Source organism: Salmo salar, chromosome ssa03 (assembly GCF_905237065.1).
Source record: "Salmo salar chromosome ssa03, Ssal_v3.1, whole genome shotgun sequence".
In the NCBI taxonomy this organism is placed as follows: domain Eukaryota; kingdom Metazoa; phylum Chordata; class Actinopteri; order Salmoniformes; family Salmonidae; genus Salmo; species Salmo salar.
Genome location: NC_059444.1, coordinates 18,265,782 through 18,292,405, shown reverse-complemented (window position 1 = coordinate 18,292,405; position 26,624 = coordinate 18,265,782). Strand labels below are relative to the sequence as shown.

General features: G+C 41.1%; 1 protein-coding gene across 1 annotated transcript in view; it reads right to left on the bottom strand.

The window, feature by feature from the left end:
• Positions 1 to 25,151, bottom strand: part of LOC106599164 (xenotropic and polytropic retrovirus receptor 1 homolog) — a 57,475-nt gene extending 32,324 nt beyond the window's left edge. Inside the window, exons 1-2 of the mRNA XM_014190278.2 lie at positions 24,676 to 25,151; positions 15,968 to 16,019 (exon numbers count right to left, since the gene is read on the bottom strand). Of these exons, the coding sequence (XP_014045753.1) occupies positions 15,968 to 16,019; positions 24,676 to 24,744 (121 nt within the window). The 5' untranslated portion in view covers positions 24,745 to 25,151. The remainder of the gene's footprint in view (positions 1 to 15,967; positions 16,020 to 24,675) is intronic.
• Between the last annotated feature and the right edge of the window lie 1,473 nt (positions 25,152 to 26,624).

Sequence of the window (26,624 nt, the reverse complement as noted above, 5' to 3'; positions counted from 1 at the left end):
CTGTGCCTTTAAACAGCTTGGAAAATTCCAGAAAATTATGTAATGGCTTTAGAAGCTTCTGATAGGCTAATTGACATCATTTGAGTCAATTGGAGGTATACCTGTGGATGTATTTCAAGGCCTATTTTCAAACTCGGTGCCTCTTTGCTTGACGTCATGGGATAATCAAAAGAAATCAGCCAAAAAAATTGTAGACCTCAAGTCTGGTTCATCCTTGGGAGCAATTTCCAAATGTCTGAAGGTACAACGTTCATCTGTACAAACAATAGTACGCAAGTATAAACACCATGGGACCACGCAGCCGTCATACCGCTCAGGAAGGAGACGTGTTCTGTCTCCTAGAGATGAACGTACTTGGGTGCGAAAAGTGCAAATCAATCCCAGAACAACAGCAAAGGACCTTGTGAAGATGCTGGAGGAAACAGGTACAAAAGTATCTATATCCACAGTAAAACAAGTCCTATATCGACATAACCTGAAAGGCCGCTCAGCAAGGAAGAAGCCACTGCTCCAAAACCACCATAAAAAAGCCAGACTACGGTTTTCAACTGCACATGGGGACAAAGATCATACTTTTTGGAGAAATGTCCTCAGGTATGATGAAACAAAAATAGAACTGTTTGGCCATAATGGCCATCGTTATGTTTTGGAGGAAAAAGGGGGGTGCTTGTAAGCCGAAGAACACCATCCTAACCGTAAAGCACGGGGGTGGCAGCATCATGTTGTGGGGGTGCTTTGCTGCAGGAGGGACTGGTGCACTCCACAAAAATCGATGGCATCATGAGGATTGAAAATTATGTAGATACATTGAAGCAACATCTCAAGACATCAGTCATGAAGTTAAAGCTTGGTCGCGAATGGGTCTTCCAAATGGACAATGACCCCAAGCATACTTCCAAGGTTGTGGCAAAATGGCTTAAGGACAACAAAGTCAAGGTATTGGAGTGGCCATCACAAACCCTGACCGCAATCTCATAGAAAATTTGTGGGCAGAACTGAAAAAGCGTGTGCGAGCAAGGAGGCCTACAAACCTGACTCAGTTACACCAGCTCTGTCAGGAGGAAATGGGGCAAAATTCACCCAATTTATTGTGGGAAGCTTGTGGAAGGCTACCCAAAACGTTTGATCCAAGTTAAACAATTTAAAGGCAACGCTACCAAATACTAATTGAGTGTATGTAAACTTCTGACCCACTGGGAATGTGATTAAATAAAAGCTGAAATAAATCAATCATTCTCTCTACTATTATTCTGACATTTCACATTCTTAAAATAAAGTGGTGATCCTAACTGACTTAAGACAGGGAATTTTTACTCAGATTAAATGTCAGGAATTGTGAAAAACTAAATTTAAATGTATTTGGCCAAGGTGTATGTAAACTTCCGACTTCAACTGTATTCTTTACATCATCAACATATGAATCAGTACAAAACTTACTGTATGACCTCTACAGTGTATTAGGCCCAGCCTTTGGAATTTTGGTTTTTCTAGATATGGCTATTATATTGTGATCACTACGTCCTATGGATTTGGATACTGCTTTAAAGCAAATATCTGCAGCATTAATAAAAATGTGATCAATACATGTTGATGATTTAATATAGAGGTCGACTGATTATTACTTTTCAACGCCGATACCGATTATTGGAGGAACAAAAAAAGCTGATACCGATTAAATCGGACGATTTTTCGTTTTATTTATTTGTAATAATGACAATTACAACAATACTGAATGAACACTTTTTTATTTTAACTTAATACATCAATAAAATCGATTTACCGTAAATTCCGGACTATAAGCCGCAACTTTTTTCCCAGCTTTGAACCTCGCGGCTTAAACAATGACGCGGCTAATATATGGATTTTTCCCGCTTTCAAATTTTTTTCCTCCCAAAAAAACACATTCTGTGACGTGCTCAGTTTTTTGGCGGCATGAAGCTTTCATTAGACCAATGAAATTGCCGAACGGGTTAAGGTCAAACAACTTTTTTGATTACTGTTTAGATTTAAATCGAGCGCTCTCAAACTTCCCATCATTCTGATTACGGTAGTCATTTTGTCACCCTCATCATGGCAAAGACACGGAGAAATGCATATGATGCAGCTTTCAAGTTGAAGGTGATTGATCTGGCTGCTGGAAAAGGAAATAGAGCTGCTGCACGGGAGCTTGGTCTTAATGAGTCGATGATAAGACGTTGGAAACAGCAGCGTGAGGAATTGACTCAGTGCAAAAAGACAACTAAAGCTTACTGCAAATGTTACAAGCCGTGTTTCGTTAAAGCCTATTTATTTTTGTTACAAGCCGTGTTTCGTTAAAGCCTATTTATTTTTGTTACAAGCCGTGTTTCGTTAAAGCCTGTGTAAAGTGAATTTGTTTCAATGTACCGGTAGGCACCTGTGGCTTATAGACATGTGCGGCTTATTTATGTTCAAAATAAGTATATATTTTTTTTAATTCAGTGGGTGCGGCTTATATTCAGGTGCGCTTAATAGTCCGGAAATTACGGTAGCCTCAAATAAATAATGAAACGTGTTCAATTTGGATTAAATAATGCAAAAACAAAGTGTTGGAGAAGAAAGTAAAAGTGCAATATGTGCCATGTAAAAAAGCTAATGTTTAAGTTCCTTGCTCAGAACATGAGAACATATGAAAGCTGGTGGTTCCTTTTAACAACACTATCAACAAGGCAGGTCCTACAGGCCCTAGTTTTGTCGCACCTTGACTACTGTTCAGTCGTGTGGTCATGTGCCACAAAAAAGGACTTTTGAAAATTGTTATTGGCTCAGTACAGGGCAGCACGGCTGGCCCTTGGATGTACACAGAGAGCTAATATTAATAATATGCATGTCAGTCTCTCCTGGCTGAAAGTGGAGGAGAGATTGACTTCATCACTACTTTTATTTATGAGAGGTATTGACATGTTGAATGTACCGAGCTGTCTGTCTAAACTACTGGCACACAGCTCAGACACCCATGTATATCCCACAAGACAAGCCACAAGTCCAGAAGACTATGGGAGGCACACAGTGCTACATAGAGCCATGACTACATGGAACTCTGTTCCACATCAAGTAACCGACGCAAGCAGTAAAATTACATTTAAAAAACAGATTTAAAAAAAACACCTTATGGAACACTGGGACTGTGAAGCCACACAAACATTGGCACAGACACACACGATAACATACGCACTATACATACACATGGATTTAGTACGGTAGATGTGGTAGTGGTGGAGTAGGGGCCTGAGGGCACACAGTGTGTTGTGAAATCTGTGAATGTATTGTAATGTTTTAAAATTGTATAAACTGCCTTAATTTTGCTGAACCCCAGGAAGAGCAGCTGCTGCTGCTTTGGCATACAAATACAAATATTGGTCAGGGAGATATCCAAAACAGTCTAATTGGAATGAAAGGCAGTAGGTGCATAATCTTGATTTTACTTATGTAGGAAAATAAAAGTAAAGGCATGTGATATATATATATATATATATATATATATATATAAAACATTTGTAATATAACTGTCAACCTAAAATATTGTAATCTAATTATATATACAGTTTATATCGGTTTATTCACATTTTCTGTATAAATAGCCTCTAAAATATATGTAAACAGACCATAAATGTTTCTTGGAAAGCTTTGAGTTCTATTATAAGATACAACATCAGTACTTGTTACATTCACAACTTGTCTAAGTCCTATCATCAACTGACAAAAGCCAGTGTATGGCTGTGGACTGACTGCATTGTTTGAATGGAATGTTGGCATATTGGTAGTTAATTTGAAAAATGTATGGAATCATTCCGTTAAAACTGTCTGAATAGCTAACAAACATACAGTGCAGATCAATTCTTCAAATTCATTATTTGACAATTTCTCAGCACAGCACTGACAAACCATGGTTGAAAAACTCCCTGACCTTTATACCATCATAATAAAGTTCATGTCCATTCTAGTAATCAAATTCTTAATTCTATGGTTTAATAAGCACTATCCACAGTTTATAAACTACAGCGCACAACATGGTTCAATCAATGCGCCAATAAATGAACACAATCTACTTTTTGGGTTTTTCAAATTGCTTGGATATTGCAGCTAAAATTTGGATCATGTACAGTGCTTTCAAAAAGTATTCACACCCCTTTTTTGTCACTGGCCTACACACAATACCCCCTAATGTCAAAGTGGAATTATGAATTTTGAAATGTTTACAGATTAACAACACATTTAAAGCTGAAATGTCAATAAGTATTCAACCCCTTTGTTATGGGAAGCCTAAGTAAGTTCAGGAGTAAAAATGTGCTAAACAAGTCACAATCAGTTGCATGGATTCACACTTTGTGCAATATTGTTTAACATGATTTCTGAATGACTACCTCATCTCTGTACCAAACACATACAATCATCTGTAAGATCCCTAAGTCGAGCAGTGAATTTCAAACGCAGATTCAATAACAAAGACCAAGGAGGTTTTCCAATGCCTCGTAAAGAAAGGCACCCATTGGTAGATGGGTAAAAAATAAAAGAAGACATTGAATATCCCTTTGAGTATGGTGAAGTTATTAATTACACTTTGGATGGTGTATCAATACACCCAGTCACTACAAAGAGAGGCGTCCTTCCTAACGCAGTTGCTGGAGAGGAAGGAAACCACTCAGGGATTTCACCATGAGGCCAATGGTGACTTTAAAACAGTTCGAGTTTAATGGCTGTGATAGGAGAAAACTGAGGATGGATCAACATTTTAGTTACTCCACAATACTAACCTAAATGACAAAGTAAGTGGCAAAGAAATTAACTTTATGTCCTTAATACAAAGCGTTATGTTTGGGGCAAATCCAACACATCAATGAGTACCACTCTTCAAATTTTCAAGCATGGTGGTGGCTGCATCATGTTATGGGTATGCTTGTCATCCGCAAGGACAAGGAAGTTTGTTTGGGATAAAAATAAACTGAATAGCGCTAAGCACAGACAAAATCCTAGAGGAAAACCTGGTTCAGTCTGCTTTCCAACAGACACTGGGAGACAAATGTACCTTTCAGCAGGACAATAACCTAAAACACAAGGCCAAATATACACTGGAGTTGCTTACTAAGATGACATTGAATGTTCCTGAGTGGCCTAGTTACAGTTATGACTTAAATGTGCTTGGAAATCTATGACAAGACTTGAAAATGGCTGTCTAGCAATGATCAACAACCAACTTTACAGAGCTACAAACCCTCCCTTAACCCGGACGACGCTGCACCGTCCTATGGGACTCCGTCCACAGCCAGTTGTGGCACAGCCCGGGAATGAAGCCGGGTCTGTAGTAACGCCTCTAGCACTACGATGCAGTGCCTTAGACTGTTGCGCCACTCGGGAGGCCCTAGAATAATGTACAAATATTGCACAATCCAGGTGCGCAAAGCTCTTAGAGACAAAAAAATAAAAATTTAAAAATAAATTTAAAAAAAGTATGATCAGAAGGACTCAAAGGTGATTCTAACATGTATTTACTCAGGGTTCTGAATACTTATTTCTGTATTCCATTTTCAAAAAAATTTCAAAAATGTCTAAAAACATGTTTTCACTTCGTCATTATAGGGTATTGTGTGTAGATGGGTGAGAAAAAATAAATTTAAATCAATTTTGCATTCAGGCTGTAACACAAAATGTGGAATAAGTTAACGGGTATGAATACCTTCTGTAGTTCTGTTGACTGGGAAAAAACTAGGGGTGTTCGGTACGAGCACCTCGGTGCGCACTGTCTACTTGAATGAACACATAAAAAAATATATATATTTACAATATAAAAACAATAGGCTTATAAGCTATGCCTACACTTCGTTTTTATTTTATTTTTTACTTTTACCTGTTTTTTCTCCACAATTTCGTGTTATCCAATTGGTAGTTACAGTCTTGTAACTCCCATACGGACTCGGGAGAGGCAAAGGGCGAGAGCCGTGCGTCCTCCAAAACACAACCCAAACAAGCTGCTTCTTGACACAATGCCCACTTAACCCGGAAGCCAGCCGCACCAATGTGTCGGAGGAAACACCATACACCTGGCGACCGTGTCAGCGTGCACTGCGCCCGGCCCGCCACAGGAGTTGCTAGTGCGCGATGGGACAAGGACATCCCTGCCGGCCAAACCCTCCCCTAAACCGGACGACGCTGGGCCAATTGTGCACTACCCCATGGATCTCCCAGTCGTGGCCGGCTGCGACAGAGCCCAGACTCGAACCCAGAATCTCTAGCAGCACAGCTAGCACTGCGATGCGGTGCCTTAGACCACGGCGTCACTCGGGAGGCAATGCCTACACTGCGTTGTAGGCACATGCCTCGAGTAAATCTGAGCTGAAACATCAGGCTATTCCTTTAACCTGTTGGGGCTAGGGGGCAGTATTTTCACGGCTGGATAAAAAAACGTACCCGATTTAATCTGGTTACTAATCCTACCCAGTAACTAGAATATGCATATACTTATTATATATGGATAGGAAACACCCTAAAGTTTCTAAAACTGTTTGAATGGTGTCTGTGAGTATAACAGAACTCATTTGGCAGGCAAAACCCTGAGACATTTTCTGACAGGAAGTGGATACCTGATGTGTTGAATTACCTTTAAGCCTATGCCATTGAAACACACAGGGAGTTGATTAATGTTTTGGCACTTCCTATTGCTTCCACTAGATGTCACCAGCCTTTACAAAGTGTTTTGAGTCTTTTACTGTGAGATCTGACCGAACAAGAGCCATGGAACGGTGATGGCCGATTAGACTCTGGCGCGCGAGTTCATGTTGGGTACCCTCGTTCCAATACGTTATAAAAGAGGATGCATTCGTCCACCTTGAATATTATTCATGTTCTGGTTAAAAAAGGCCCTAATGATTTATGCTATACAACATTTGACAGCTTCCCTGTGGCTCAGTTGGTAGAGCATGGTGTTTGCAACGCCAGCATGGTGTGTGCAACGTCAGGGTTGTGGGTTCAATTCCCACGGGGGGCCAGTACAAAAAAATAAAATTAAAAAAATAAAAAATAAATAAAAAAAATAAAATGAATTGTATGAAATGTATGCATTCACTACTGTAAGTCGCTCTGGATAAGAGCATCTGCTAAATGACTAAAATGTAAAAAAAAAAAGTAAAAAAATGTTTGAACGAACGTAAATATATTTTTTCCCCTCGTTCATGAAGTGAAGTCCGGCGGGCTTAGATCATGTGCTAACAAGACTGAGATTTTTGGACATAAACGATGAGCTTTTTTGAACAAAACTACATTCGTTATGGACCTGTGATACCTGGAAGTGACATCTGATGAAGAGAATCAAAGGTAATGGATTATTTACATAGTATTTTCGATTTTAGATCTCCCCAACATGGCGGCTAGTCTGTATCGCAACGCGTATTTTTCTGGGCGCAGTGCTCAGATTATTGCAAAGTGTGATTTCCCAGTAAGGTTATTTTTAAATCTGGCAAGTTGATTGCGTTCAAGAGATGTAAATCTATAATTCTTTAAATGACAATATAATATTTTACCAATGTTTTCTAATTTTAATTATTTAATTTGTGGTGCTGACTTGACTGCCGGTTATTGGAGGGAAACGATTTCCTCAACATCAATGCCATAGTAAAACGCTGTTTTTGGATATAAATATGAACTTGATAGAACTAAAAATGCATGCATTGTCTAACATAATGTCCTAGGAGTGTCATCTGATGGAGATTGTAAAAGGTTAGTGCATCATTTTAGCTGGTTTTATGGTTTTGGTGACCCTGTCTTTGAATTGACAAAACATTACACACAGCTATTGTCAATGTACTCTCCTAACATAATCTAACTTTATGCTTTCGCCGTAAAACCTTTTTGAAATCGGACAACGTGGTTAGATTAAGGAGATGTTTATCTTTCAAAGGGTGTAAGATAGTTGTATGTTTGAAAAATTTGAATTTTGACATTTATTTGGTTTCAAATTTGCCGCTCTTGAAATGCACCTGCTGTTGATGGAGTGCACCACGGGGGGGACGCTAGCGTCCCACCTAGCCCATAGAGGTTAAAACAACTAGAGCCTATGCAAACGTTGTAATAAAAAATTATAATCTTAATTGCCGCATTTCAAACTGTCCTTTTGTGAGGGGCAGCAGGGGACTAGTTCTGTACGATGGCATGTGGTAGGGTCGATAAACCAGAATTGGAGGATCCTCCATCATTTAAATCTCCGGTTTGGGAACATTTTGACAATGGGCAGAGAGTTGTGGAGAAAACATTAACAGTATGTTGCCACTCAACAAGAATAGCATACGCAGCTGCCAACACCTAAAATATGTTGACACATTTACGCCGACATCACCCCAGTATACAGGAGCAAGATGGAAACACAAAAAAACTAAAACACACCATCGTCTCCCCTCTACATTCAAGCAGCCCTTGGCAGCTGATTCTGACTGGCCAAATAAATTACAAGAGTGATAGGTAGGCTATTTTGTTTATCTTTTTTTTTTTACAGTCTGGTTTATAGCCGTGGATATGCGCCCTTTTTCGATAGTTGAGAATAGGGAGTTTCAGAAAGTGCTTGACCCTGAAAGTGCTTGAGCCATGTTACGAACTTCCCAATTGCATCAATTTTAGCAAACATGTAGTACCAACTCTATATAAGCAAACCAAAGCTAAAATTTTGAAATTGGCCAAAACTCTTGCTTGAGAAATTGCACTCTGTTAAGAAGCTATTTTTGTTTATTTTTGACCATTTTGATTGAAAACAGTCACAGTAAGGTTCATAATTGTTACCCAGAAAGTATTTGAAATAAAAAACAGCTGCATTGGACCTTTAACAGTGAAAGCCCATCACATTACCCCTGAGTGGGAGATGTACTGAGCTACAGACACGCCCGTGTTATGAGAGTCACAAGTACGCATCTGGCACTGAAGGAGGCAGATGCATGGTGCGTTCGTAACCAAGTAGGAAGTGGGAATTTACCACGACTGAAAAATCCACTTGAACAGCCCTCAAACTGGTAATTACTAGTGGGAAACTAATCTATCATCCTGAGCATCCACTTCTCCCACATGGTGTCCTCTGAAGACACCTACTAAGAAAATGGCCTCTATAACAACATTTTTGGCAGTTAAATGCAACAAAACATTACTTATAAAAATAAATATATTAACACTATAAATTTCTTTACAAGCATGATAGCTGTACTTTTATTTTATGGCTGACAGCTTTTTGGTCATTAGCCAAATCGGCATTTCTTAACTGGTATTTATGACTTCACAACTGGTAAATTCCCACCTCATCAGAGTGGAAACTTGAGAGGCCCAACATAACAATCTGGTCAAAACAGACAAGTAAGGAACATTGTGAATGGCATTTTAATTTTCGCTCTGTACCAAAACCGAACCGTGACCCAAAAACCGCAATACGTACTGAACCGTGGGTTTGGTGAACCATTAAAACCCCACATTTTTTTAATTAAATGTGTCTATGGTGTATTAAAGCAACTTAAACAAGGATAATTGCAGGTAGGCCTACTGAACAAAGAGCTAAGGCTATTAACAAAAAACACTTGGTTGGGAGTGTGCGTTTCACTGTGTGCTGGCTGCGGCGTTCTCTTGGTTATATAACACTGGTTGGCTACAACGTTGTTATATTAAAACACACTGGGAGCACAACAGTGTCCGGAGATTGTTTTACTGATACACTGATGAGTTGACTTCTAACTTTGGCAACACTCCAGGCCTAGTGTCCAATGTCCAGCCATAGCAACAGCACACACAGACCCAGAGGTAGGCTAGATATGTTTATTGCCAATCCTATCAATGATAGTGCTGGTTGAACTATGACCTCAGATGACCACAGGAATCTGTGTTTGTTTTTGCTCAGAAGAACCTGCCTCCTATTATGCACCTGAGACAAAGTATAAAGTACACTTAAACTAGATGTACTAGTGACCCTTATTGAGTTTAAAACTCTGGTGCAAAACTCTGTTCAGGAGTAGCGTAATTGTTTCCTGTAGGCTGGATTGTATTGTTGTGCTGATTGAATTAATAAAATGTTGTATTGATTGCTGCTGCCTTCTTGGCCAGGTCTCCCTTGCAAAAAAGACTGTCTCAATGGGATTTTTATGGTTTAATAAAAATAAACCCAGAGGGATATTATTAGAGCCCGACCGATAAATTGGTAGACTGATATTAAAAATCGCCATTTAATTTTTTTTTTAAAAAGGTAATGATTGCCTGAAGAGGGCGCTCTACGAGCTGCTCATTTAACATCATGCAGCCTGTAAATCACAACGTGAGTCAGAGTGAGCATGGTGGTTTGATGTTGAGTAGCTTGCCAGCGACAGCGTATTTGGATAAGTAAATCAAAAGTACACTTCATCAAGCAAGCAGCCTTGTCCTCATCACATGCTCACTTGGTTAACGTTGGCTGGCTAACCAGCAATGTAGTTAGCCTAGCTAGCTAGCAAGCAATCTGTGCTATTTATGTGTGAACACAGGACTGACAACATAGTCAACACTGACTCATCCTTCATACAAAAATAACACTTATTGTCTGGGCCCAATGTGTTAGTGGGATTTTTTAGTTGGTTGGCGCAGATCTAGAAGAATTCAGTCCATCTGCTTAATTCATGATGAGATAAGATTGTTAGCTAGCCAGCTAGCAAAATTAGTAATGTGTGACTAAAACCAGTGCGGCAAGCATCTTCCTGCATTAATGTTTCAGTCATCAGTGCATGCCATTTGCAGTTGAAATATATAGCAGACACGTTTTGTACTAAATAACAGTGTAATTTACATTATGGTTTCAGTAAGAAAACATTTCCGTAATGAATGTGTGGACCCCAGGAAGAGTAGTGGGGATCCTATTAAAATAAAATGCAAAAAAATGTTATAAAATAACAGCTAGAATGTGCTTGTCATAACAGACAGTACATTATGCGACAACAAGCCAAAGACAGAGAAAAAAGAGGAGCTAGGAATCCCATTGGGCAATGAATGGCGGAACATATAACACCTCACACAGCAGACTGTAGACCAATTGCATTCACGTTGTCATGCTGCCTCACGCAATTGCTAATCATCATGCAACCCCTTCTCAAAGTCAGGGTGAGTCGAGAAACCTGCCTATTTTCCTCAAAGTACGTAATGTCATGATTTCAAAGATATACGATATTATAGATAACAAGTTAAATATTTGTAATGTTGTACTTCTTGTTGATGAAATTCATGCTAATGTTGGGTTTTTGAGCTAGTGCCCAATTGACCCCTGCACTCCTTGAAGTAGAGCCCTCCTAGTCCCGGGAATCACCCAGAATGCACAGCACAGTCCATTGACGACGCATGGGAAACATTCACAACTGCCGTTGATACAAATCCAATGGAGTCTCCCCATCTCCTCAAAAGTATCTCTGAACAAGCTCTCATTGCAGGTTGCCAAAGTGTTTCTTTACATGACCTTTGACTGTTGTACAGCACTGTAGCGAATCTACTAAGTGGTGACATTATGAACTGCATGTTACACAATTTCACTGCACAATTTGTGATCTTGTGAACAGTGCAGTTTCAGATTTACTACCAGATTAACTTTGAGACAAAGCTTAATTCATTCAGCCCTTCTGGTTTATTAGTGTACTTGTGGTGCTTCCGCACAAACACTTCTGCCTTCTTATCCACAGCCATAGACAGACATCTTTAAGTTGTACCTAAGAAGGTAAACTGAACCAGTGTTATACTGACTTTTGAGGATATACAGTGCCTTCGGAAAGTATTCAGACCCCTTGACTTTTTCAACTTCGTTACGTTACAGCCTTATTCTAAAATGGCTTTAAAAATAATATACACACAATATCCCATAATAACAAAGCAAAAACAGGTTTAGAAACAGAAATACCTTATTTTCATAAGTACAGTTGTGGCCAAAAGTTTTGAGAATGACAAATATTAAATTTCACAAAGTTCGCTGCTTCAGTGTCTTTAGATATTTTTGTCAGATGTTACTATTGAATACTGAAGTATAATTACAAGCATTTCATAAGTGTCAAAGGCTTTTATTGACAATTATATGAAGTTGATGCAAAGAGTCAATATTTGCAGTGTTGACCCTTCTTTTTCAAGACCTCTGCAATCCGCCCTGGCATGCTGTCAATTAACTTCTGGGCCACATCCTGACTGACGGCAGCCCATTCTTGCATAATCAATGCTTGGAGTTTGTCAGAATTTGTGGGTTTTTGTTTGTCCACCCGCTCTTGAGGATTGACCACAAGTTCTCAATGGGATTAAGGTCTGGGGAGTTTCCTGGCCATGGACCCAAAATATCGATGTTTGTTCCCTAAGCCACTTAGTTATCACTTTTGCCTTATGGAAAGGTGCTCCATCATGCTGGAATAGGAATTGTTCGTCACCAAAATGTTTCTGGATGGTTGGGAGAAGATGCTCTCGGAGGATGTGTTGGTACCATTCTTTATTCATGGCTGTGTTCTTAGGAAGAATTGAGAGTGAACCCACTCCCTTGGCTGAGAAGCAACCCCACACATGAATGGTCTCAGGATGCTTTACTGTTGGCATGACACAGGACTGATGGTAGCGCTCACCTTGTCTTCTCCGGACAAGCTTTTTTCCGGATGCCCCAAACAATCGGAAAGGGGATTCATCAGAGAAAATGACTTTACCCCAGTCCTCAGCAGTCCAATCCCTGTACCTTTTGCAGAATATCAGTCTGTCCCTGATGTTTTTCCTGGAGAAAAGTGGCTTCTTTGCTGCCCTTCTTGACATCAGGTTATCCTCCAAGTCTTCGCCTCACTCTGCGTGCAGATGCACTCACACCAGCCTGCTGCCATTCCTGAGCAAGCTCTGTACTGGTGGTGCCCCGCAGCTGAATCAACTTTAGGAGACGGTCCTGGTGCTTGGTCGACTTTCTTGGGTGCCCTGAAGCCTTCTTCACAACAATTTAACCGCTCTCTTTGAACTTCTTGATGATCCGATAAACGGTTGATTTAGGTGCAATCTTACTGGCAGCAATATCCTTGCCTGCAAAGCCTTTTTTGTGCAAAGCAATGATGACGACACGTGTTTCCTTGCAGGTAACCATGGCTGACAGAGGAAGAACAATGATTCCAAGCACCACCCTCCTTTTGAAGCTTCCAGTCTGTTATTCGAACTCAAACAGCATGACAGAGTGATCTCCAGCTTTGTCCTTGTCAACACTCACACCTGTGTTAACGAGAGAATCCCTGACATGATGTCAGCTGGTCCTTTTGTGGCAGGGCTGAAATGCAGTGGAAATGTTTTTTGGGGATTCAGTTCATTTGCATGGCAAAGACGGACTTTGCAATTAACTGCAATTCATCTGATCACTCTTCATAACATTCTGGAGTATATGCAAATTGCCATCATACAAACTGAGGCAGCAGGCTTTGTGAAAATTTATATTTGTGTCATTCTCAATTTTTGGCCACGACTGTATTCAGACCCTTTGCTATGAGACTTGAAATTGAGCTCAGGTGAATCCTGTTTCCATCGATCATCCTTGAAATGTTTCTACAACTTCATTGAGTCCACCTGTGGTAAAGTCAATTAATTTGACATGATTTGGAAAGGCACACCTGTCAAAGGTCCCACAGTTGACAGTGCATGTCAGAGCAAAAACCAAGCCATGAGGTCGAAGGAATTGTCCGTAGAGCTGAGACAGGATTTTGTTGAGGCACAGATCTTGGGAAGGGTACCAAAAAATGTCTGTAGCATTGCAGGTCCCCAAGAACACAGTGGCCTCCATCATTCTTAAATGGATGAAGTTTGGAACCACCAAGACTCTTTCTAGAGCTGGTCGCCCGGCCAAACTGAGCAATCGGGGGAGAAGGGCCTTGGTCAGGAAGGTGACCAAGAACCTGATGGTCACTCTGACAGAGCTCTAGAGTTCCTCTGTGGAAATGGGAGAACCTTCCAGAACGACAACCATCTCTGCAGCACTCCACCAATCAGGCCTTTATGGTAGAGTGGCCAGACGGAAGAAACTCCTCAGTGAAAGGCACATTCTTTTATTTTTTACCTTTATGACAGCCTGCTTGGAGTTTGCCAAAAGGCACCTAAAGACTCTCAAACCATGAGAAACCCAATTCAAAAGATTTTATGTTCTGATGAAACCAAGATTGAACTCTTCGGTCTAAATGCCAAGTGTCACGTCCGGAAGAAACCTGGCACCATCCCTACGTTGAAGCACGGTGGTGGCAGCATCATAATGTGGGGATGTTTTTCAGCGGCAGGGAATGGGAGACCAGTCAGGATCGAGGGAAAGATGAACGGAGCAAAGTACAGATATCCATGATGAAAACCTTTTCCAGAGCTCTCAGGACCTCAGACTGGGGTGAAGGTTCACTTTCCAACAGGACAACGACCCTAAGCACACAGACAAAACACAGGAGTGGCTTCGGGACAAGTCTCTGAATGTCCTTGAGTGGCCCAGCCAGAGCCCGGACTTGAACCCGATCAAACATTTCTGGAGAGACGCAAAAATAGCTGTGCAGTAACGCTCCCCATCCAACCTGAGAGCTTGAGAGGATCTGCAGAGAAGAATGGGAGAAACTCCCCAAATACAGGTGTGCCAAGCTTGTAGCATCAAGGCTGTAATCACTGTCAAAGGTGCTTCAACAAAGTACTGAGCAAAGGGTCTGAATACTTATGTAAATGTAATATTTCAGTTAGTTTTATATATATATATATATATTTTTTTTTAAACCTGTTTGTGATTTGTCATTGTAGGGTATTGTGAATAGATTGATGAGGAAAAAAACCAATTTAATACATTTTAGAATAAAACTAATGTAACAAAATGTGGAAAAAGTCAAGGGGTCTGAATACTTTCCGAATGCACTGTATAGTTGCTTTTTGGTGGTTATCATGTAAACCACAAAAAAAAAATCTTAAATAATGTATATTTTATATTTAGTTACGAAATCATAATTTAGAGTATCTGTTAATCCTTTGGAGCACAATTTGTGCAAAAAAGGTATGTTTTTCAGTCCACCTGTAAAAAAATCATGTATCGGCAGATATATATCAGATATAGCTCCCTAAAATCAGTATCGGACTCAAAAATCATATCAGTCTCTAAATAAGGCTCTAAATATGTCGCACACGCACACACACGGTTCAAATATTATTGAAATCTTTCAAATACTTTGAGCGTTTTCTTTCGCCTGCCTGGAGTGCCAGGTAGGTGGCTATGTTTTAAAATCGTATTTGAACCCAGGTCTGACACAGAGACATACACAGGTTTGATAGTAAACCCATTCTCTTTTGAGAGAAGCTACCCTGCACAATCCTCCACCTACATGTCTGCTTGAGATCCTTCCAACTTTGACTAGCCTAACACCTATGTCTAACTTCAGGCTCATCTTAGGGTTGATACCCTAATGAGCGTAGCTACACTGTACAATCCTCCACCTATATATGTCTATACTGCAGTTCCCACCAGTGGTTCAGAGTAGCCTCTGTTGCTAGTCAAACGTAACAAGTTGGATTAAGTCTCCAAGCACACAATGCCATGCAGAAACACCACAGGGAAGTCTTAAAGGGACATGAGGTGTTTCACTGAGAATCCCGCTGTAGAAACGGATCAGCCTTCCAATGAAACTGAAGGCAGCTATGACGTAGCCAGCGACACTAGAAAAAGGCATGAGCAATGCATTGTCATTCTCCTCGCTGTTAGACCAAAGACTGATGGCCAGAAGCTGTGATGTGATTATTGTGCATGTCGCTTCCTCTCCCAGGCTCAACACTCTTTTCCGCCTCTCTCTCTTTTTCACTTTGCTCATCTCCCAGAGGATTGACTTTGTTCTTGCATTGATTTCTACAGAATAGGTTTGATACTGAAAGGCCAAGGGTTAGCTATCAGTAGTGTTGGGGAGATGTGGGGGGGGGGGGTCAGGCCCGAATTGTGTGCAGAATGCACGTGCACACACACATCTTATTTTACCTTCGATAGAGGGAGCCTGGTCCTGGGCAGAATACAGCATATCCTTGAAAGCCTGCAAAACAGAGAGAGAAAAACAAGAGAAAGGGGTAAAAATAAAGTCTCTAACCTAACTAGCGTTAGCGTTAGCGCTAGCTTAGAGCAAATACAAGAAGTCTATCCCTTTTTAAGCAGTGACAGCGTCATGAGTCATACACTACATCGTGCTGCTCTACCACATTGAGCTGTTTGCTTACGTGTGTGAATACTTGGTGTAGTGCTGCATTATTGAAGGAGTCCAAGTGTCGAAACACAAGTGATGTCGCGTCGAACACAACACAATGTCTGCAGTTCATTTTATAAATGTGTCATCCCATTAGCTAGGCTAGGGTTTAAGGTTAGGGGTTAGGTAACATGCTAGCTAAGTAGTAGCAAAGTTACTAATTAGCTAAAATGCTAAAGTTCTCCATGATGTGATTCGAACACTCAACATTTGGGTTGCTGGACCTTTATACGCTAGGGATGGGAATTGCCAGGGACCTCAGATATTATCACGATACTTAGGTGCTGATACGACATGTATTGCAATTCTCATGATTCTATATGTATTGCGATTCGATACTGCGATTTCATAGCGATTCGACATTCCAAACATATTTCTCACCATGCCTGTTGCTGAGAGACAAGAGAGAAAAAAAGTTTTTTGATCAGTCATGAAATAAAAGTGGTATAAACATGTTGGCTCACCACATAAAAGCAGATGGAGAACAAGTTATAGAAGGACAATTACTGGAGTTTTGGCGCAGGTACAGACAGCTAGCACAAACATAATATTGCAATATTGTCAAAAATATTAATATACAGTATATTGTCAAAAATAGTATCCTGAGATGTAACTACTGATTTCACCCATTACTACTATACATGGCTTCTTGCAAAAAGCCAGGCCAAATCAGCGAGTTCAGCCCCTCTTTAACATGGGCACCCAGATTATTGCACCACTGACTAGCTAAAAACAGCCAGGGAATTTCTGCCCAGGAGCAAGCAGGCAGCCCCCCGACCATCCAGCCTCCTGCTGAATTTAGTTGCCTACCCCTGCTATACAGTCGCTCTCTGTGCCCCAGAGTAGAGAACAAGAAGTCACTTATTATTGTGGAAAAGCCAGCGAGTCTGAGGACAATAAAAGTCCTCAGTGCCAATAGGAGCTGCATGGTCAAGGTCACTCATGCTCTGATGAATGAGTGGATTCAGTAGATTTACAAACAAGAGCAACGAATGAAGAGAAATTAACAAATGATTGGGAAAGAAGTCTAGTGTCCTGGAAGATAACACATTGGTAATAGGGATGCATGATATATCGGTGAGAATATCGGAATCGGACAATATTAGCCAAAAATGCCGACATTGACGTCGGCCCGATGTCTAGTTTAACGCTGATGTTGAAAACCGATGTCAAAGCTTAAGTGTATACCTATATAAACGTAGGTAGGTGACGTAATGACGCCACGAAAAATACAGCTCTACATGTGCAATACAGAATTCCTAACCCAGCCCACAATGTCTGCGGTGTGGATCTATTTTGAAGTTTCAAAGGAAGATAACAAAAAGGCCATATGCAATGTTTGTGCAGCTATTATTTCCCGAGGAGGGGAGAAAGTGAAATCTTTCAATACCACAAACCTAATTACTCATTTGAAAGTGCATCACCCCCAGACGTTCAGCGACTACATGGTACAAAAGCAGAAAGAAAAAAAAATAAGAGCACACTTCCAACAACTAAACAAGTTCAAGTCAAGCAGTCATTTGAAAGAGTAAGAACATTTCAGTGAGACAACTCAAAGGCAAAATCCATTAATGCCAAGATAATGGAATTCATTGCCCTTGACAATCAACCATTCTCTGTTGCGGATGATGTCGGCTTTCCCCCCGACTGGTCGAGCACCTTGAGCCCCGGTACACACTACCAAGTAGGCGCTATTTTTCAGATGTTGCACTACCAGAGTTACACAGTACTGTTGAATCGCACATCCGCGAGCTACTTGCTATGGGCGTCGCTGCTATTAGCTTCATGACTGACATTTGGACCAGCGACGTCAGCCCCATAAGCATGCGGAGTCTGACAGCACAGTGGGTCAACAAGGATTTCGTATTGTAGAAAGCAATATTGCATGCTCAAGAATGTGCTGGTTCTCATACCGTTGCTGCCATTTCAACGGCATTTGAGAAAATGTTTGAAACTTGGAAAAAACCCAAGAACAAAGTACACGCTGTGCTACTTGATAATGCACGTAACATGACAAAGGCTTTGGAAGAATGTGGACACACGCTGCAACTGGCTGTGAACGAAGGTGTTTTGGCCCAACGCAGCATATCTGAGAGTGGCAACAGGTAGGAAGATAGTGGGTCATTTTAAAACACTCACAGCTCGCATACAGCCACCTGCAAGCAATACAGGAGCAGCTTGGAGTGAAAACAAAAAGGCTTAAGCAAGACGTTTCCACCAGATGGAACAGTACTTTTTACATGATGGAGAGCCTGCTGGAACAAAAACAAGTGCTTGGCATGAACACAGCTGACTATGAGTTACCTGCAACAATCAGTACAAACCAGTGGACTCATTGAAAACATGAACACACTCCAAGCTCCATTCGAACAACTGACTCGAGAAATAAGATCTTCAACTGCGTCTGCAGCAGACGTGATACCCTCTGCTCAACAAAACAGCCGACACAGACCGTGGGGTTAAAACTTGCAAAAGTACTCTACTAGATGCTGTGAACAAGCAATTCGGTGGCATTCTCTCTGAGCCTCTTTACTGTGTCGCCACCATGCTCGATGCTAGGTACAAGGACCGCTACTTCGATGCAGACAAGAAACAGGGTTTACGTGAAATGTTAGACACAGTTGGACAAGATGGAAACGGACACAGTGACACTGCACACCGAAGAAGAGGACCCACAACAGAAGAGGCCACAGACAAACAGGGCTGAAACTTCACTGCTTGACATGTATGATTAAATCCTGGTTGAGAAGGAAACGACTGAACGAAACAGCACAGCAAGTAAGTGAAAGAAATAGGTTTTGATTATGTTTTACTGGTAATGGGGACATACGTAAATGCCAACAAAATAACTTTTTGGTGTGTGTGTGTGTGTGTGTGTGTGTGTGTGAGAGAGACGTTATATTTTTATTTCTGTTACTACATCGGCCAACATTTGCCAATGTTGATCTATGCCTAATAAACATTTGGAATGCAAGAATAATATGTTGTATTAAATGTGATAACCCCCCCGCCCCTTCCCATTATTTGCAGAACCTACTATTTCCAGGAACCTACTATTCCCCTCCACTTGGATACTGGAGAAGTAACAAGCACCGTTTCCCCATCCTAGCTAAAGCTGCGCGCAAGTATCTTGGTGCTCCCTGTACTAGTGTGGACAGTGAGCGTCTTTTCAGTGCAGCATCACACATTGTAGAAGAAAAAAAAAAAAATTGTGACAAAGCCGAGCAGGTCCTCTTTGTGAAGAAAAACTTCCACCAAATGTTAAAATTGTAAATGGTCAGTCATATAGTAAACCAGCCATCTAGAGTCACTGGAGAAATGTTTACTAAGCCCAATGGCTTTTCTGTTGTTCATTCATGGCTGGTATAGGTCAAGATTTGTATTTAATTTAAAACAAAGTAGTTTTGTTTTTTTATTTCCTAAATGAAAGATGTTTTAAATTTGCTCTCATTTTACTAGTCAAGTCAGTTGAGCACATTTTAAAGTTGGTTGGCATACTTGTGTTGTGTGTGTATTATCTTACAGCAGGAATCCCAAATCAATCATTACTGATCAATCAGTGTTTGCTGGCTGTTTATCAGGGTTCCATACTTACTGTATCCTTATCCAACGTGTGTGTCCAACACCACAAACCCTCACTGTTCCCAACAACGATGTAGGTAGATCCATTCTCACGTGCTTGTTTTTTCTCTCATCACGTGACACCTTGGAACAACAGCTTCAACATCTGGCTACAATAACAAGCGACCTCAGTTCTCCAGTCCAAGACATGCCCCTAGAGAGTCCAGATAAATGTTACTCCTAGGCAAAGGCCTAGGGTCAGCTTTCACTGCCTTAAACTTTTTGGTGTGTGTATGTGTGTGAGAGACACGTTATATATATTTATTTATTTAAATAAATAAAGGTGAAATAAAAAAAAATGAAATAAAAAATAATAATCCAAGCCTTTGGGGGCAATTAGAAATACTGTTCCTAGAGTCTAGACAAGAGATTGGGGGGGGGTAAAGTCTAGCCAACCTATATGAGGGAAAAATGACCTACACTAGAGATTTATTCCCAAAAGGCCCTTAGCATCTATCCCCTTGGAACTTGTCTATATAGAATCTCATAAATAGTGAGAGTGAGAACCAACAGACAAGGGCCCAGTCTATGGTCCTCCATTTTACAGCCCTGCTATACTATATCTATCGGAGCACGGCATTGCCATCAGCCATTTAGGGAATGCTTCCTTTGAAATCAATGAAAGCTGCTATGTTGCCTGCGTTGTGTCACATCCAATGGCAGCGTCAAAGTGCAAGAATCGCTGAGGTTCAATTCTCTATGCCTGACGCGCACGTTCATTCTATCTTGTGAATGGAAATAAATGAGAAAATAGTTGTTTTGGTTGGTTTCTGGTGTAGCAGGTAGAACTTCACATTGACACAATACTGATGGCAATGTGTGTAGTGCAGGCCCCCAGTGTCCGGTCTGGAACGTCAAGTCACGAGCTCTGCTGGTGGGCTACTGTGTAGAAACCTAGCGGTGACAAAATCTCATTGTCTTCCCTCGAAAGCCTATGTAAAATAGATATTTTTTTCTGTATGGCGTTTTGAGCTCTAAAATCTGTTTATCAAGATCAAGTTTGATCCCCACGGAGGAGGCTCGCGCCCTCATGCACGGCTCTTTGTGCATAACTCAGGCTGGATGAAAACGACTACATCAACCATGATCCTTTGCTAGTTACGGCCACTTTCACTATGATCCTTAACAATTTTTTGGTGCCATTCAGCCTCAAATCATCAATATGGCGTGCTTCAAATTCAAATACTTCCAGCTTTATGTGCCATCGGGACATTTCCATAGGAATACGTGAATGACGTCAGCGCTACTATCTTCTGGTTTTAATGTCTATGGTGTAGTGTAGCTGGCTTGTTAGCTAAGGTCTTCTGTGAGGCGCTGGTTGCGACCATCTTTACACAGTTGGACTGTGCATATCATTAATGTGGTTCTTGAGATGTTAAAACACTACTCCAGGCATCGTGGTAATTTGTACAGCGCGACGGGCTAGAACGCAACCAGTATCTTACTCTTCCCTGGAGCTGAGCCAGTCAAGCAGCCAGTCAGTAAGAGAAGACACTGATATGACCGTGCCGTGACCCTGGTCCCTGCCGGAACCTGCTCTGCACAGCACAAAAACGGTCACGGGAGTGTCACTGTGAGAGCTAGCTAATATAATGGGGCAGTCCTCTGTTTAAATGCTCCAGTAGTTTAATTAGAAGCGTTCATTTTTTTTTTTTTACCACAGAGTAGAAGGCCTGACGAAGACCCTTTGTGGTCAAATCTTTGCTAGTAAGTAAAACCACGGGAGCATTTAGCCCTTAGGTTAAACCGTGAGCAGGTGTTTGATTTAAAAAAAACTTTCCAACTAGCAGCAGTGTTTCCCTAGCCTAGCTCCATTTTAAAATGGTGAATGTGAGGAACAGATAGTGTTTTTATGGAGCAGAAAACCGTGTGGCAGAGATGGTAGGAATGATAAGAGCAACAGAGACAGGAATGGCATGGCATGGTGTGCTTACAAAGATCACCAACTGTCATGCAATACTCAGCACAGAGCCTACACAGCAGGGCGCAGTGCTACTAGTGTAGCCAAAGCCTTTGTTTTCCCACACTACCCACTGTGTATGTTTGTGTGTGTGTATGGTGTTTGTACTTGACAGAAAGGGCAACTTCCCATGCTTGAGCCTGTGTGAGTGTGCACTAAGTTCATCAGCGGGTTCTAAAGCGTAAGTTTCCAAAACAAAGCAGACCACTACAGGCAAGCGATTATCCCTTCAGCCCCCCTCCCTCCTCTACCGCTGTACTCCTGTTGGCCCTTCACAGGTCTGTGGTATCTTGCTAGGGGTGTTACACATCGTGGGCCGTAATACAGGCCAAACTACAACACAAGGCCAGACAAAAATCAAGGCAGTGTGGACTGTGGAGATATGGTGTGTGTTAGGCTGCACTAGTAGCCTACGAGACAGTCTGGTTAGAATGAACGTTGAGTGACTTCTCTGACCACAACTGGCCACACATTCTCTGCCTCCAATCTCACTGCATTCAACTGCCAAATAGGCTAATAAGCTAAAAGAAAACTGCCATATATATATATATATATATATATATAGAAATAAAAGTATTTGAGTGTCATGTCACGCGTATAATAGGATTAAATCTATGACGCACAAGCCTAGATGAAGGAGTAGGTGGCCTATAGGCTATTAACTACTGGTGAGTTAGCCACTGCACGTCTCCAATCTGAGCTCAGAAAACAGTAAGCCATAATCAGGGTCATATTCATCAGGCACCGAACTGAAAAAAACTTCCTGAAACAGGAAGGGACTACCAGAATTTATCCAATAAGAAACACTTTACAGATGCAAACTGTTCTGCCGTAATGAATATGACCCAGAAAAATCAGCTCCACAAGAGTAAAAGATACAAAAACAACAGGGGTCCCTCAGACAGGCACTGGTAATTATTCTCAACAACAACCGTAACCACAGACACACAGACATGAATAAAGGCAGACATGAACATGGTACACATGCACCGCATGAATTCAGACAAGAATAAACAGTACATGCCAGCCTGTTTCCCTGATGAATCTAATTGAGGCAGTACAGTGCTCTGCTCATATAGAATGTTGAGTGCAGAGTCCAGCTATCCCCTTGAACTGAGAGAGAGAGAGCAGTGAACAAATACAACACCTTTCAAGGAATTAGAATATTCTCAGAGCGGCACGTGCATGCATTCACACACATGCATATATGTGTATGGGCGCACGCATTCAAATACATACAGATACATGCACACACACCTAGGCAGAATCTCTCAAACAGGTTGTCATAAACAGGATTAGGTCTATGTTCTCACAAACATTTTGAAAACCACTACATGAAGAGACTACACTTCTGAAAACCACTACGCAAGTGATACTTCGTCCCAATGTGTTGCAACTCTAGCCAACTGGCAGGAGTCTGTAAAATCAAATTGTGTAATCATTGTGTGGAGAACTGACCCCGCAAGAGCCACAGAGCCATCATTCACTGTCTGTTCTAGCCCTGACCATCTCTAATCAGTAGGCTAATCCAACTGAAGAAACCTCAGCAGCACTGATGTGAAATGATTCAATTATGTGTACTGCAGTCAGAGGGAGCGCTGATGTGTGGGGGAGTAGGAAAGGGTCGCTGCCGTTTTAGAGTTCTGATGTGTGGGGGGGGGGTAGGAAAGGGGTGCTGCTGTTTTAGAGTTCTGTCTGATGTGGACACAACTAGACCATATTTCACACACTTGCATGATCATAATTCAAAAAGGCAATGTTTATCATTGAGGAATGCAAGCTCAATAACAATTATTTTGGATCTATATGCCATGAATGTATTTGGCATGCTTACTTCATAACAAAGAAATGCTCTAGGGACCACTGGTCTGGACCCATTTTGCGCACACATTTTCCAGCAGACGGTAGTACTGGAAGAGAGCAAGCTGACCCTTTCCAGAGCTTTTTAATTAAAAGTCAGTGTCCTTGAATTTGACTTTGTTGGTGTTGATACATGAGAGGGTGGTTGCCAGCAAATATTTTACAGGTAGCCATTTGTCCTGCGGTCTGAAGTGGACCCAGCCCAGGGACTGTGTCAGTAAACATGACAGTGCTGGTGCAAGAAGCAGCAATGCGTAGAACTGAGGACTGCAGCAGTGATCACCTCCAAATGCAGGCGTTCATTGCAGAGTTATGTTGCTGCAATCCACACCAGTTCCATAAATTGCAGGTATATTCAATCATCTCCATCAAACAGGGGCATTGGGTTTTGTGGGTTTTGTAGTTGATCCGTGCTGAAGAATGTTAGGGGATCAGTGTAATAGTGTGCACTGTATTACAGGTAACTACTGTACTGTAACGTTATAACGCTACTGAACAAGCTAGCTATTTGGTTGGAATTGTAGAATTGCATTGCAAAAGAGTTTTCTATCTAGGTGGCAAAATAAGGTAGAGAATAATAATTATGAACCATACATCTAATGTAACGTATAGTATGGCTCGCTGAGTTACATTAGGTCAAGCAATACTTGTAAAACACGCTAAATAGCTCAAACGCTTGACATTCAATGTCTCAAAAAACTGTTCATTTACTGTCACACACTGCAAACCCCATTAGATGCACCCCCCCCCCCAGCAATATTATCAGACTAACATCGGCTAACCGCTAACATTAGGAGTTCATGCTACGTTAATTGTTATACTCGCTAGCTGATTTATCTGGGTAGCCAGATAAACTGAAATTACTTAGTAATGATTAGTAGCTGTGTGTGTTATAAAAACGAAGCTCTATCAAGAGTATCCCTCTCTTGGCAGTTAACTAGCTAGCGTAATTTAGCAGCGCGAGCCAAAATAACTGTTGGACAGCTAGCTAGCGAGCTAGCCATTTACCTCATACTGGATGTATTGTTTTCTCCATTCAGGGGTGATGTGCGCCGAAAGGTGCTCCGTGAATTTCATCCTTCCTCAGTGGTTCCCCTCCGGGGTTTCGACGTTGAAATACTTGCTGTCAGATGACTTTCTTTGCGATGGATGATATCACACAGCTAGCTAAAATAAAGCCAACGAGGACAGTTTGATAGAGAACCACCACTTAGCAATGTTTGTCATCCAGATTATGACTGTGCTGCTCGGTCGAAGATCCCCTTTTCTCCGTCTCACATTATGGTCGGAGAACGTGAGTGACAGCCACGAAACATGACTTCAAGAAAATGCTCATCTCCGCCTTTATCTTAACTAGCTACGTTGTCACAATAATAACATGTTGTTTCGCCTTTGATTATTACTTGGACTACGTTGTTTCTGAGGTAACAGCCTCTTGTGCTCTGAGGTCGCTATCGTTGGACAGAAAGTGACGTAGTTGTGTCGTCACTCTTCATAGAATACTCAACAGCAAGTGGATTTTAAATTCTCACCGCCCCCTTCATTTGGAAAACGGCAAGAGCATTTGCCTTCCCCACAATTTCTACTCTAAACCACTGGTTTCAAAAACTAAAGTCCAAACCCTTGCCAGACGGTCAGACCTATCATACATTTGCGTTGTGGACATCAGTGTCTCCTAGAGCAGTGTATACTTATCAACAGACTATGAGTCAGAGCTTGATTGGCCCCAAGAAGGTCTGGCACCAAGGTGAACAGAGCTCAGACTGTTCATCGGTTTTGCAACCAACACAAAAAGGCACAAATCGTGACGTGATGTAGTCACGAGATGGCCATGTTAAAATAAGGACCAATGTAGTGATTGAGGGGAACGAGTCAGAGTAGGACTTGAACCAAAAATCCTGCACAGGGCAAATGCACTACCACCTGTGCTAATAAGGTACAGAGTAGGCTATGCTCAGTGCTTGATTTGGGCAGGAGCTCACAGGAGCTGAGTAGACCTACAGGCACCTCAAATGTTCTACTGCTTGAGCTCCTGAAAAAAGAAGAAGATTTAATGTGTCGCTCAGTTAAGTATAGAGTCAAGTCATCATGGAATTTTGTTAAATATATATATTTTTAAATGTAACCTTTATTTAACTAGGCAAGTCAGTTAAGAACAACCTCTGCCAAAAGTGGTTGCTCAGGCAGGTTTAACTTAAAAAAATAGATGTGCCTCCACCTCTTTCTAAAAATGTAATTTAACTGTCTACAAGAATATTAATATGTATGAATAGTGTGTAAATTGTATTTTTGGTGTCTTTTGGTGTCTTTCCAATATCTAACTCTTATTTATTTATTTTATTATCATTTGTTTAATGTTTCATTAATATATACCTTATTTTATTTTTTATTCTATACAGTACCAGTCAAAAGTTTGGACACACCTACTCATTCAAGGGTTTTTCTTTATTTGTACTATTTTCTACTTTGTAGAATAATAGTGAAAACATCATAACTATGAAATAACACATATGGAATCATGTAGTAACCAAAAACATTTAAAACAAATCAAAATATATTCTATATTTGAGGTTCTTCAAAGTAGCCACCCATTGCCTTGATGACAGCTTTGCACACTCTTGGCATTCTCTCAACCAGCTTCATGAGGTAGTCACCTGGAATGCATTTCATTTAACAGGTGTGCCTTGTTAAAAGTTAATTTGTGGAATTTCTTTCCTTCTTAATGCGTTTGAACCAATCAGTTGTGTTGTGACAAGGTAGGGGTGGTATACAAAAGATGGTCTTTTACCAAATAGGGCTAAGTCCATATTATGGCAAGAACAGCTCAAATAAGCAAAGAGAAACAACAGGTCATCATTACTTTAAGACATGAAGCTCAGTCAATCCGAAAGATTTCAAGATTCTTCAAGTACAGTCGCAAAAACCATCAAGCACTATGATGAAACTGGCTCTCATGA